The sequence below is a fragment of the Leptinotarsa decemlineata genome, unplaced genomic scaffold (assembly GCF_025532065.1).
Source record: "Leptinotarsa decemlineata unplaced genomic scaffold, Ldec_3_MD MMD2_tig00026294_RagTag_RagTag, whole genome shotgun sequence".
In the NCBI taxonomy this organism is placed as follows: Eukaryota; Metazoa; Arthropoda; class Insecta; order Coleoptera; family Chrysomelidae; genus Leptinotarsa; species Leptinotarsa decemlineata.
In genome coordinates this window covers 13,635,806-13,650,824 of record NW_027412674.1, presented here as the reverse complement: position 1 = coordinate 13,650,824, position 15,019 = coordinate 13,635,806, and the positions used below count along the sequence as shown (strand labels likewise).

The 15,019-nt window shown below is 35.8% G+C and overlaps 2 protein-coding genes across 2 annotated transcripts in view; both read right to left on the bottom strand.

Moving 5' to 3' along the window:
• The window catches only part of LOC111511874 (very long chain fatty acid elongase 7), a 35,907-nt gene extending 28,466 nt beyond the window's left edge, over positions 1-7,441 (bottom strand). Inside the window, exon 1 of the mRNA XM_023167889.2 lies at positions 7,286-7,441. Coding sequence (XP_023023657.2) covers positions 7,286-7,346 — 61 coding nt within the window. The 5' untranslated portion in view covers positions 7,347-7,441. The remainder of the gene's footprint in view (positions 1-7,285) is intronic.
• Positions 7,442-12,702: 5,261 nt separating this feature from the next.
• LOC111511875 (very long chain fatty acid elongase 7-like) overlaps positions 12,703-15,019 on the bottom strand; it is a 42,272-nt gene continuing 39,955 nt past the window's right edge. The window contains exon 5 of the mRNA XM_074180467.1: positions 12,703-12,957. Within this exon, the coding sequence (XP_074036568.1) occupies positions 12,787-12,957 (171 nt within the window). The 3' untranslated portion in view covers positions 12,703-12,786. The remainder of the gene's footprint in view (positions 12,958-15,019) is intronic.

Sequence of the window (15,019 nt, the reverse complement as noted above, 5' to 3'; positions counted from 1 at the left end):
CAATCGACTGATAACACTTTGGGAGACCCCCAAACGAAGAGCTACATCATTTTGTCGCATGCCACCTTGAAGAAGCCCTACACCTCTATTTATCTCAGCCAATGGTAAGTGATGGCGTTCGATGTTGAAGCACAATATTTCCAGTTTAATTGCTGAGCAAGAACTGCATAGAATGTACAAACTCGACACTTTCAGATTATTCATTTTAGCCGAAAACCTACAGTTTGTAAAAAACTTGATAAAAGATTAGTTACCGTTTCTGCAGGCTTTGTTCAACCCATAGAAATCTACAGGGTGGTCGAGTGTACCAATTTAATTGAAATTAAACGACCTCATGCATTTATTTTTATGATAATAAGTATGTTATAAAAATATCCCTAGACTTTTCCGATGTGTGTATTTATGTATATTAGGATATCTATTTCAAATAAATCTATTTCTATTTCTATAAATTACCCTATATGTTAGAAATGTGATCTGTTGTTGTATTTTTTTTTTTGAAAACGATCTGATGGAGCAAATCTGGTGGCATTTTTGAATCCAGCAGACCCAAATTACCTAAAAACAGTAAAAAAATTCCGGCAGCAAACTGTGTGTTTACCAGTGATAATATCAGGTAAATCTCACAAAACGCTTATAAGTAAATTATACTGCCGGGAACACAATTTTGTCAAGTATAGTTGCATCAACTACGTAGGTAAACTTTCACAATATGTTCAAAATCATTTCTCTAAATACAAAATATCAACAGCTTCCATAAGTAATAATAATTTAGGTAGAACCCTGTTTAATACAAAACCCAAACAGGATAGAATGAAAAAAATCAGAATAGAGTGTGAGAAATGCTCTGTAGTATATATAGGCCAAACCGGTAGAAATTTTGAGATGAGGCTGCGTGAACACGTCTGTTTGGAACAAAAAATCTACAATGTACGAACATCTTCAAGAATCAAAACACAAGATAAATGAAGATAACCTCAAAATTCTACATATATCCAATGAAGGGAAGAAAAACAATTCGTTGGAAGCCACGGAAATTAACAAAATCAATTGAAAACCAGAAAAATATACTCCTGAATGAGCAATCTAACCATTATACTTGATAATTGGGTCAAACCCAAAACCGGTCGTATGAATAAAATCAACTAGTGGTAATCAGACAAAAGTGTTTTTATTCATTTCATCAAGGTGATCATGAATTACCACAAAATAAAGAAGACATCAATCACACATATGAGAAATGAAGTGCTTTATATCACACCAAAGTCAAACTTTTAGAGTTACGGATGATATTGCTTTTTTTCTTACATTAATCGCAATTCAGTCTTTCATCACCGTCTTAGGAATCACACGTTAAAAGGTAAGACCTCGTTAGTCCTTAGCTCGCACAAGTTTCTCAACTTCTGAGAGTTGTCGTTCGTATGGGGGCGGCAGCTGATTAACGAAAAAACAGATTTTAAACATATTTTTTTAAACAGATTCAACAATTCAATTAAAAACAATTTTGCGTACTTGAGAGGTCGGTTGCTTTTCATTGTCCGTCGAGAAGTAATTGTTTTCAAGCTGGCATTTACCAGATATCATAATGAATGAACGTTGAAAAAAATAAACGTTTCGATTTTCATTTGGATCAATCCATCATTTCAAATAGATATGCTTAATCATGAATTGCAAAACTCAGTTCACGATTATTTTGAATAGTACTTCAGCATTTCATTACCATGAATTATTTTTATATGCATTGACTTTTGAACTGGTGAAACAAAACTGATGGGTCATGTTGAGTTTCAGAAGTACAACTGAATGATGAACAAAATATACTAATACTGTTTCTCTGATTGAAAAAATTAGAATACTCGTATTCATTAATGGATTTGAATCATTCTGATTTCAAATATTCAAAATTTCAAATCTTCCCAATGATCTCAAATATGTCTGATATCAATCATGCGTCACTGGACTGTTTCTCCCACTCTATACTATCGTGGTGGGGTGATTTCGTTTCTATTATTTGGATTTAATTACCTGATTCACGTGCAATTTAGAACACTGGAAATGAAACCCAGTTCAATGACTCCATTGGAATAATACTGTCATGAATTTTTCAAGGTTCAATTATGGACATAAGTATTGGTTCTAATTGTTCGTTTTTTAGGGCACTGATGAAAAATCTGAAGAATCATGAAACTAGCGAAACTATTCAGAATATAATGGAGAATTGAATTTCTCAATACTCAAATGCTAATAAAATGCAAACTCGTAATTCAAATTTCAAAAAAAAGGGGCCCAACTAAGATATAACCATTGGAAAGTACTATGAACAGATTCTTCGCCACGAAAGTTTTCGTGGCGAAGTATGAACAGATACCCAATATATCTGTTAGTGAAGAAGATAAAATAAAAACTAAAATTTTACTAGAGCTGAATCCCTTTTTTGATGTCATTGAGTGATGCTCTGAAATGAGCACCTTTGCCATTAGTTAACTGACATTATATCTGTTACTGTTTCGGTTTTTCATTGACATCCACAGGCATTAGTAAATTTTTTGAATTCATTCCTTACGATATGGTTCGCCCAAATGAATACAAAATTGGAATAATTTTTTATACGGACAAACTAATCACAATTGTCATGAGGCCGCAAAATTATCCATTGATTTTTTCCAGATAGATCGATTTCTTCCAATCACGTAAAATTTCCTTATAACTTTCAGCGTCAAAGATGAAACCAAAGATCTTAGAATTCAAAATTCGGAAAAAATTGCTGTTCAACCCAAGCAATTAGTTGCCATAATAGCTGCAGCTGTAGGTGCATGAAATTCAAAAACAGCATAAATTCGATCATTTTGAAATCCAACCGCATTTTTTGAAACCTTGAAACCCTTCATTACAATGTAACTCAACTATTTCAGTGATGAAGCAAGATATTTGGTGAATGGTTCTGCCAATAAGCACATACACAAAATCCTGGGAAATTGAACTTATGGCCCGGATTTATGAGTAATACGGTAATTGGTTAAAAAATCTCACTGGATTTTTTTCAAGACAAAACAAAAGCACAATAAAAAAATGCTCAAGGCGCTCTATGAGCGGTGCCTGTGCGAAAGTAGCGATTCACGTTGGATTTGAATCGCTGGAGATTCAATTCATTTGGGACAACGTTCTCAGGGAGGTCATTCCATATAAACGCATTTCTCCAAATCAAAGAGTTCTTGAACAGTGAAGTTTGAGGAGTACTGGGTTGAAATTCAAAACGATGAGCAGCCACATTTCGTCGCGTATTTCTGATTTGTACCGATTTATTTCAACACCTCCTGTGAAAGTATCTAGAAAAGAGTGACAAGTCTCCAAACTTCCTTTAACGTTCCAAATTATCAAGGTTGCTAGTGATGTTTGTGTCTCCAATCAGGCGGAGACATAAACAAAAAGAAAACTCCATTTCCCAGAATTATACGGACATTTTCACAAAAAAATCAGGTCCATATTTAAAATTTTGAAGATGAGGGTGTCCTAATTTTGACGACACACTGTATAAAAATTCTATGACCATATTACAATTTTATAATGAAAGTTCTAATGGTATTATAAAGTGTAAACAGGTTTTCAGTATCTCTGCAAATAAAGAAGACGGCAAAAATCAAATATTAATTTTTTTTCATATATTTTCGGAACCGAAAAAACTGAAGTGATTGTTCGCTATCAATCAATCAATCAATCAATGAAAACATTTTGTCAACTATAGAAAAGGAATGTCAACAGAAGATGCAATTTTCAGTGTAACTCGACATATCTATAATAGTCTGCATACTAATTAAAAAGTGATTAGGCTATTTTTAGATATAGAGAGAGCACTTGATACTGTATCTCACTCTAAATTCGCCAAGAAACTAGCCCAATACGGAATAGAAGGTGTTTGCCTTGATTTTTTCCGGAGTTACTTAAGAAACAGAAAACAGTTCCTACAAGTGTGTTGTTCCTCAAGGTACGGTTTTAGGACCTGTTCTTTTTTTGATATACATCAATGATTTACTTAATACAAATATTGATGGTAATCTTTACTCATACGGAGATGACACCGTATATGTGGTAGATGGAGATAACTGGGATGAGACAAGATTGAGGGCTGAAGGTGGCATGTCAATTTTGAAACATAACTTGAGTTATGACTTGCTCACTTGTTCTTTTTTCTGGATGGACTCCAGTAGCTTCAGGGAATGCTGAGGGGCAGAGCTCCATACATGAGAGAAGTACTCCAAAGGAGGTCTGAGCTGACCTTCATTAAGCCACAAAAGTTGCTGTGGTACAGTTTCCTGGTTCGGAACAGTGTTCCAAGCTTTTGTCTGTCCTGACATTATTATTTCCGGTTCAGAGACATTTATCTATTTTCACTTTAATTCGAAATCATCTCTAGATCCTTAATACGATATGCAACCTCCTGCTGCCAGTGGAGAAGGGCATCCGCAGCTGATATCCAGGAATCCAAATGGGATAACGAGATAAGTGTGCTGTCGTCTGCAAAGCAATTTTTTGGAATCTTGGTTTTTCCAGTAAGTCGTTGATAGACGATAAGAAGAGGGTTGGAAGCAATATGGATCCCTGAGGAACACCAGCGTTGATGGTGGAAGTATTCGTGAGATATTCGTCGACGGCCACTTGCAGGGAACGTTTTTCCAGGAAACTGAAGAGCCACATACAAAAATGATCTGTCAAGTCATAGCATCGAAGTTTGGTCAGCAAACCCCCATGTCAAACATGGTCAAATGCCTCAAAAATATCAAGCGTATCAACTATTGAGTCCCCATGTTTCTTGATTGCGTTATTCCAATTATGAGATGTTTATACCTGCTACTTTCAGAAGAAGCTATCACACCTGAGCTTGTGCAGGATGGAACATCTTCACTCTTTCATGTTCCTTCAGAAGAATACTCAGATAAGGAATTTACTGGTCGTTGGATTGGGCATAGAGGGCATAATGAATGGCCACCAAGGTCCTTCGACCTCGCTCCCGTCGATTTTTCCCAGTAGGGTTATGTGAAGGAGCGGAAAAAACCAGCAAACTTGCAAGAAATACGACAATGAATCACAGATGTGTGCGTTACTATGAAACCAAAAATCCAGATGTTCACGAGGTTAGAGTTAGACATTTGAACGTTTTCGAAAATCAATTTTTTTTTCAGGACTGGCATTTATTATCATACTTTCATATCAATCGAGAACAAGTGACAACAGACACCTTCAGTTCAGGCAGATATATTTGTTTTTGAAAGTCATATCATATGAGCTTTTTATCAAAACAGGATTCTGTTTAAAATTTTGGGATGCAGCCCCTGGAGCCGCCCCTGCAAGGGTAAATGAGTTCTGTTATCACTTACTTCGGAAATGTTAGCCCTCTGACTTTTCCGATACGCGGTATAACTGCTATATCAAAAAAGGTGGTGAAATATGTCTCAACTGGTTGAGTAAAAAAATTCACTTCACTTGAATCATACCTGTATAAAGCAGCACTCATGTTCTATCGTGATTATTTTCTGTGGAAACGTAGAATATTTCTGAAACACATCAACAACGTGAGACCTTCCATTACTTTCACGTCTAAGAATTGCCATTCATAGACGTTTTGGGTGAAGAGGACCGACACTAAGTGGGAAACATCTGTATACCGAAAACCCACTCATACGGGACAGTATCTGAACCACGAATCCAACCACCATCAATCGACTAAAAGAGGAATCATCAAGACTCTATTAGACCGTGCTTTCGGGCTCAGTAATACGAAGGAAAGTCTCGAGAGGGAATCATCAAAAATGATCTTCAACGGAATGGCTACTCCAAAGCGATGGTAGAAAAAACTTTGGCTAGAAGACAGCAGGAGCCTCGCAAGGAAGAGAAGCCATCACAACCAGTGCTTGCACTTCCCTACATCAGAGGATTATCGGAGAGGATAAGAAGAATTGGTTCCAAGTACAACATTAGAACCTGTTTCAGATCCGGTAACACTATCCGTAGCAGTCTCACGAAAACCAGGCCCCCAAACGCGGACTGCGATTCCAAGAATTGCATTTACCGGATACCCTGTGAGTGCGGAAAATCCTATATTGGTGAAACTAAGAGGCCATTGAATGTTCGCATTGCCGAGCACAAGAAGCACACACAGCGAGGAGAAACCAGCAAATCAGGAATAGTAGACCATGTTTGGACCCATCAATACAACATCGAGTGGTCCCAAGCTGAGATCTTGCACAGAGAGGAACATTGGTTCAGGAGAAAATTTAAGGAAGCCGCATACATGTTGTCCAACAACGTATTCAGCCAGGCCAGCGTAGATATACGAAACATATGGAAACCCATCATCAAACGAAAAATGACCAACTCCCGCCAAAACGGTCATCTCTCACGGAATCAGTGAAGCGGAAAATGGAAAGTAGAGAAAGTGAAAGTATTTCAACGACCTATGAAATAGTCATCTCTAGGAGGAATCAGTCCAGTCATCACCCGATGACGATTGTAGATACCAACAATCGAAACGTCGTGAACTAACGTGACTTGGAATCTCTACACTTTTTTATTTTTTATTATTTTCTTTTTTCATTCTTTTAATTTTTATTTATTCAATTACTATATTTTTACTTGTAGGTTATTTCACTATCATTTCATTTCAGGTTTATTGTTGCTTAATATAATTGTTATTTTCAACTATAAATTTTTACTTGTTTCAGGGATTTCGAATCATTTTATATAGTAGACAATGGAAGTCCGAACTAGTGAAATTTAAATAAATACTGAAAATGATAGCTTGTCAGACAAAAATCTCCAAATTTTATGGGTTATCAAATAGTGCATTGTCATCATTCATTAATTAGACAATATAAACAGTTGAAGTGGTTGAACTCGGCTTATGAGTCAGTCAAAATGATGAAAGGATGAAAAATCCATTACTGGAATGAAAAAATAATCAGGATGGTTAGAAATTTCTCATTCTACAAGAGATCAAAAGTGAATATCACATTCGAAAAACAGTTTATTGTGAGACTTTCACTGAACAGTTTTAGAAAAACACAACACGTGTTTCGCTATAAAATGTCTTCTTCAGGTGTGTCTTTACGGAATTTGTTCAGAATGAATACTGATCATTGTGCATACTTCAATAACTCCGGAAAACTAACTGATGAAACATAATTTTGGTCAGTCTTAATATTGCATAGTTTTCAACTAAACAACAGTTGGCTGTCATTCAACTAAACTTCTTTTCAATCCAGTAAAAAAATATATTTTTTTCGCTTCTTACCAGATAATTCATCGAAAACCCAGAAATATCCTTGATATAACTTTTTCAATACTAGGGCCATTGTTGAACTTATCACATAGACTCACTAACATCAAAGAAATATACTTATTGTGGAACATATCAATGGAATATATTCATAACCCTATTTCCATATAAAACTGATTTGATTGTCTTGATGAATTGATTAATGTAATACAGGATGCTCCAAAATATGAATGCGAATTATTTTCGTCGAAAGTATTTTTTTTGACTTTTATTGATTTCAAATCGATGATGTAATCAACCACTGTCTTGAAACACATTATATGGTGTATAAAATTCGTATTTTGTTTAATCTGTATTATACAGGGTTATTCAAATTCGTTTCTATACATGGGGATTTTGTAAACGATAAGAGATACAGTGTGGGTTGAATTATGACAAAGTTGCGTATTCTAGAGACCTATTTAATGATGTGAAGAAATCGAATAAAGCTCTTTTGGTTCTGGAGATATACAGGAAAAACAAAAAAATCCCAAATTATTTTTTTGCTTATATCTTCTTTATTCACAGGCATATTGAAAATCTGTCTACATTTTGCTATTGGCACTTGATGTGAGCTATCAGAATATGTCCATGAATCTTTTATATAGGGTGTCATCTGACTTGGGCCACTTCCATCTTTGAATTTTTAAATAAAAAACTGTATTTTTGTCGTAGTTTTTGGATCGTAGACCTACACTTCATACTGAGAAATTAAATTTCATCTTATATTTCGGGATGTTTCCGTAATATTTGATTATAATTGGGTGAATTATTCCCTTTCAAATTACGGCCCTGGAAATTGGCTGACTGAGTTAGATGAAAATACAATAGCAACTTTCACGTCTCCCTATGTACCGTAGAGTTTTTAGAGAGTTTTTTTTTTACATTTTTAAGTACCTATTCATATTTTTTTATATTTCCATTGCTATGAGCGTTTTTTACAATAAACTTCGAATAAGAAAACCTTTTATGATTATGTGAAACATATCTACAACATAAATATATTATATGTGTTTTGATGAGCAGAAAAAGAGATGTTAGCAATAATAACATCCAATACGAACACTATAATTGTCATGAAAATTGAAAAGAAGTAAGTTATATAGACAAAAAAAATTAATTGCGTAATAAATGTTTGAATTGTGGTCCTTACTATTTTGGAGTATTTTCTATGGGGGACATTGAAAAATTGGATTTACGCTGGCAGAAAGATAGAAAATGTGGAAGACTCGAAATTGAGGATTTTGAATGATTTCGCAATAATGCAGCAAATAAGTATATTAAGGGGAATAAATAATATGAATAACCAATTTCAAAAATGTCTCGGAGTGGAAGGACTCAAATATTACCGAAACATCCCGAAATATAAAATTGAAATTGATTTCTCAGTATGAAGTGAACGTCGACGATACAAAAACTACAACAAAAAATACGGGTCCGTATTTAAAAATTCAAAGATGGGGGTGGCCCAAGTCATATGCCACCCTGTATAAAAGATTCATGGATATATTCTGATAGCCCAAATCAAGTGCCAGTGGCACAATGTGGACAATAACTACTATTGAGCCTCTTACACACCTGATCAACGTGTGTATTCCACTTCAAATCGTTCTGAAGGAATTCCAAATAACGTTCGCCAGTCAATTGGTCATCTAAAACGATTGGTTCTATAAGGTGGTTTCCTATGATACCAGCCCGAACATTCACGTTGAATTTTCGTTGGTGTTTGATTTTCAATATCTCATGGAGATTTTCTTCACCCCATTAAATTAATAAGTGAAACCTGCTTCATCAGTGAATAAAACTCGATGAATGGAAGTCATATCCTCTCTTTGCTTATACATGAACCAATTGGTATATTCCAGTCGTGCTGGAAAATCTTCAGGGGTCATGGCGTGTACCTTCTGGATGTGATATAGTTGGAGCAGTTGTCCCCTGATTATTTTATGAATAGTGAACTTGGAGTTTGGAACTGTTCTGATACATTTCTGATGCTCATTGAAGGATCATCAGCGACAGCTTCCAAAATATTTTTCTCCGATACAATAGCACACACAATCTTAGGAGCGCCCTCACCACCTCGTTTTGAAAAAACTGTACCTATAAAAAGAAAACGACATACTCCAATTAATAATAATTAAGAAGATCAAACTTTGATCTTCTTCTTATTCTTTCCGATAATCCTCTGATATAGGAAAGTGCAAGTACTGGTTGTGACGGCTTCTCTTCCTTGCGAGACTTCTGCTGTCTTCTAGCCAAAGTATGTTCCACCATCGCATTGGAGTAGCCATTCCGTTGAAGACATTTTTGATATCTAGTTCCTTCTCGAGAACTCCCTTTGTATTACATAGCCTGAAAGCACCGACTTATATTGTCTTGATGATTCCTTTTTCAGTCGATTGATGGTGGTTGAATTCGTGGTTCAGATACTGTCCCGTGAGAATGGGTTCTCGTTATACAGATATTTCCCATTCAGTGTCGGTTCTCTTTACCAATACGTCTAAGAATGGCAATTCGTTGTGGACTTCCTTCTCCATTGTTAGAGTCATGGAAGGTCTTAGGTTGTTGATGTATTTCAGTTAGGCATCTAGTTCAGTATTTCCATAGTTCCATATTATGAAGGTGTCATCAACGTATCTCAACTGAACACGAGGTTTCTTGTAGGCTTCTTCAATGGGCAGAGTTAGTTTCAAACCAATCCATATATATGTTGGCTATGACTGGTGAAAGAATTCTTTCCCAAGTTGAAAATACCAGAGCGGAACGTTCTTTCTTGTGGATTTTGGGTAGTTCATACAAGTGAGGGGGCTTACTGTGGTGTGGTGTTGGCGGTGATCTCCCATTTCCCAAAAAATATGACAACTTCCTTTCGATTGATGGAGTAAAGCACCGTACGATCTTTGTGAATTATCCCTTCTGAAGAAACTCTTCGATCTTCTGTTCGTAGAGAACAGTATCCATCACCACAGTAGCAGGTAGAATCTTGATGGTGTTGTTTCTACGTAGGCTGTTCAGACCTCTACGTTCTTCACTGCTGATGTTAGATGCTGGAACTGGTTCTCGATTTAGCTGTTCTCTGATTTTCCATCTGGATTCTTCTGTCTCGTTCTGGGCAGTTAGGGAACTGGTGGATTCCACTGCAGTAATTATCTACAAATTGGGCACAGATGTTGGCGCAATGGCGAAGTATAGACCTTCCCCCAACAAGGATTTCTCTATTCCTGTGAGGGAGGGAACTCATGTTGATGACGTTGACGGCTTTATAGTTGTCCTGTTTTCGGTCTGCATTTGGGCATTGTTTCCTTGCTAACTGTCCCCAGTTTCTGTTTTGTGTATTATCTATGGCTTGGCGGATCTTCAAGTACGTGCTTTCATTCTTGGCAAAGATTGGTCCATGATCCATGGTTTTGTTTTTGTTTCTGGAATTCAGGAAACCTATCATTTCTAATTTTGAAAACAAAAACTTCAATATAATGAGTCTACTTTATGGAAATAGACAGAAATCGCACACGTAATCTGTCTTTTCTGCCTCTGTACAACCACAACGAGCAGCTTGAACACTGAATCCAAATTATCCCTGTGGAATCATCGGATAATCTTCCACCACAGTAGATGCACTAAGTGTCTTTGTTGTCCGGTGCTATTTCTGGTGGCATGTTGTTCATTGAATATGATACATCAGGATGGTAGTTAGGCTTAAATGAAATGAATAAAAATACTTTTGTTATTACATTTATGTAGGATGAAGGGAGAAAAATGAATCTGTTGGAGGCCATGGAAATTACTAAATCAATTAAACACCAGAAACATATACCCACAAACGAGTAACTCGATTTATGTAGGTCTCCTCTATTGAATTTAAGAGTTTAACAACCCCTAGAATTATCAGGGTGGTATTTAAGTTGGCAGCCTGTCTCTTAAATACCTGTCCTTGCAGCATACCTGAAAGTTCTAATAAAATCGATATTTCAAAATTCAGATTTTAGTTTTATACTTGACAATGGGGTTAAACCCGAAACCGGTCGTATAAATGAAATTTACCAGTGGTTTATAGACAAAAGTGTTTTTATTCATTTCATTCAAGTAATCATGAATTACCATAAAGTAAACAAGTCATCAATCACACATATTATGGTAGTTAGGCTAATCTCTCAACCGTCACGTCACCATAGGCTTATTAGGATGGTAAAAATCATCCTTACTTGCGGTCTGTAATTGTTTATTTAATGGAGAGCATATATAGAAAGAACCAGCTTCCCCGCCTCTACTTGATTTCTGTTTTTTTTTGTAAGTGGCAGTGAGATTTATGTAAGAAATTCAAGATTGGTCAACTTTGGCTTGACAGGAACAAACCTATCAGGAGTTTTAGATGAACGCGGTTGAGGTGAGTCATTAAGGGTTGAAGAACTTCAAATGGGGACAGGTGTTGGTTCAATAGATCTTTTTTCATGTCTTGGAACAGTGAGTGTTAAGGCGATGAAATCATCAATGCTGAAAACATTTCCAATGACAGGACCAATGCCAGTCGCTTTGACAGCATCAGCCGCCAATGTCCCCACGTTGTACTTAAAAGTAAGCCCTGCCAAATATCCCCATCATATCAAAAACCCTCAAGGGCCTTGAACAAACATATGATCGTTATATTTTTTTATAAAGTCAATGTTATTCTTGTGGGACGCTTGTTCATCGAGAAAAGCAAGAGATGTTTAAACCATTTGGTGTTTGTATCTAAACAATTGGGTGACAATCTTGCTCAGAACATAGATGGCGTGTCGCGTATTATGACATATTACCAGACACGCCATCTTGGACAGATAGCCTAAAAACTGGTGAACAAATATTATCACTGTTTTCTTAACAATAAATCACAACTCTTCAGGTGTGAAACTTGAAGCTCAAGCCACAGTGTAGTAGTTACTACCAATCTTTGAAGGCTTACCTGTGAAAATTCCTGTGAAGCACAAAAAAATTCGTTCTGTAGCGAGCAGTTAAACAGCAACAGGTAGTCATCTCTCTCAACAGAGCATCATGAGAGTCTTTTGAAACAGCTCATAATATTTCCGAGAGATAATAGCACTAAACAGAACTAAATCCTGAGTATTCCATATTTCCGACTTTTCCATAATACCCTACTTCCTCTAACAATTAAATTTATTCAGTAAAGGAAGCTGGAAAATGATCACGATTCAGCATTGAGCTTTCAGAAAATAATTAATTTTGTAGTTATATAAGTAAAATAACTGATGTATAGTACATAATCACTGAAAAACTTGAAATTCATCTGTATTATCATTGATATATTTCTAAATAAGTTGATTGAATCAACCAATATAATCAAATACTCGGTTTGATGTTTCCACCGAATTGAATGCACATATAATATATAAAAAAAATGAAAATCAATAAATTTATTTTCTAAGAAAACCATATTCGTTCAAAGAAACAATATATGAAATATAAAATGATATTTCCAATTTCTACTTGTTTTTTTCTTTCTTGAAGACATATTCTTTCAGATAGAAATCGCCAAAAAGAAACAGCATGAAACAGTTTTGGGGCACCAAAATATATCCTGGAAGTTTAGGAAAGCTACAACTGGGATCAACTAGCGTCCTTCCAAATACTATGATGAAGATTGTGAACTGGATCTGAAACATCATCAAATGAAAATATTAACCATTGAATATGAGTTTGAATAAACGGTTATTTGACAATTACGATCGGTAGTTTCGATGACACTGTTCATATACAGGGTGTTCCATCTCAGACGAGCCACCCCGTATATTTCTAATCCTATAGCGAGTGGAAAAATTTTCCGTAACATATTTTGACGTATATTTTAGGCTTGAACGAGCAACCCCCTGAGTGATACTTTATTTGAAAGGTCTTGGAAGCTCTCTTTACAGTGTTACAATCTGTTGAGTTACTACTTTGCTGATTTGTTTGAAATTTCAAAAAAATATGGTGTATAAATTGCAAGAACGTATTGAGCTGGTTAAGCCTTTATTATCAAAAACATAAGCGGTTGCAAGGATATTTAACTAAAACCATCCTGAACGTAGCGTTCGCCATAAGTACGTACTGGAATTGTTTTCAAAATTTGTGGAAATGAGTTCAGTAATGGATAAAAAAAGGGGTCCATTGGAATCGTGAATGATGAAAGAGCAGCTGTGGCGGTATTGGGACATGTTCAACTTATGCCAAACACGCAATATGTACGACAAATTTCTGTAGTTTCCGATATTAATCAATCAAACTTTTCAGAATTTTACATAGATACAAGTTCCATCCGTACAAAATCAAATTAATTCATGAATTGAATGATGATGATTGGGATCGAAGGCAAGAGTTTTACGGAGTTATGGCCGAGCGTATCAACAATAACCCAAATTTCTTGTACAACGTTTGATTTTCTAATGAATGCACTTTTTTAATTAACCCAGATATGCCCAAAAAAACAGAAATCTAGATTCTTTGATTTCTGTCGAAAAACCCTCTTTGATGGCTCACGAATGATTGTGCAAAAATGGTGAAAAAAATCAGTTTTTTCCAAAAACGGGTGTCCTTTTAGAAGGACAGTGGGCTAATGGATAATCAAACGGACCTGTTAACTAAATAATGTTTATTGAACAACTAATTCTAATGAAATATCAATCATTTATATGGTATGACTTGAAACAGTTGATGTGAAGTGCAACATTGCATTTTTCACACTTTGTCGATACTTTTTTTATGACAGACACGACACCGTGTCTGCTTATCCTGGGAAATAACTAAGTCATCCAAAGGATCAAATCTGGAATCAGCATTTGGTAACGAAGAAGAACGGCTCCTTTTGAGTGACGTTTTGTTATTTGTCTCCAATAGAAAACGAAAACGAGCAATTCTTCGTCTAAATGTCAGTAGATCCATAGTACTCCCTTGCTGACGGTGCAGTTGCCAAGAATTTTGGATCGACATATCGATACAATGCATAAATATTGGAATATACCATTTTTTCCCTCCAACACTTATCCTGTAAAGACTCATATTCTGTTGTAAGGCTTTATAAATTGAGGTTGATCAACATACAAATGTGTTTTTTCCTTTTTTGAAAACCTCTTAACTTTCTGTAGTGGAAATACTGTTTCACAATTAGAAGCAATGCACATAACATTATTGTCATTCCAACGAACAACAACAACTGTTTTTTCCTTGGTTGACCTATAATCATAAGAACCCCTGTTACTCTTTCTCATTCTTTTGGCATCTTCCAATGGACATTTTGCTCTTATGCCTTTTCTTGACAATTCTTCGAGCAGAGGTACTGTTGTGAAGAAATTGTCAATGACTGTATGATAATGATAATGTCCTATTTTCAGTAAGACATCAGCGTATACCAAAACCACAGATGGGCCCAGCCCAAGCTGTTTGTATGTTTCTTTTACTTCACTGTTAGCATCCTGATATGGATTCATCCAAATAATATATCCACCACTGGTGCACCGTATCCAGAATTCATATCCATATCTTATCGGTTCATTTCTAATGAATTGTTTACAAGGGTGTCTACCATAGTAGGGTACCATCGCTTATCAACACTATGATTTTCAGAATGTGGTGCATAATCCTGAAATCTTTCATTCAGAGCTGATATCAATGGTCTCACTTCTGTGAAGCGATCTGCGTTGTCTAAATTTTGGTTGTCACATACATGGATATTGGATAATA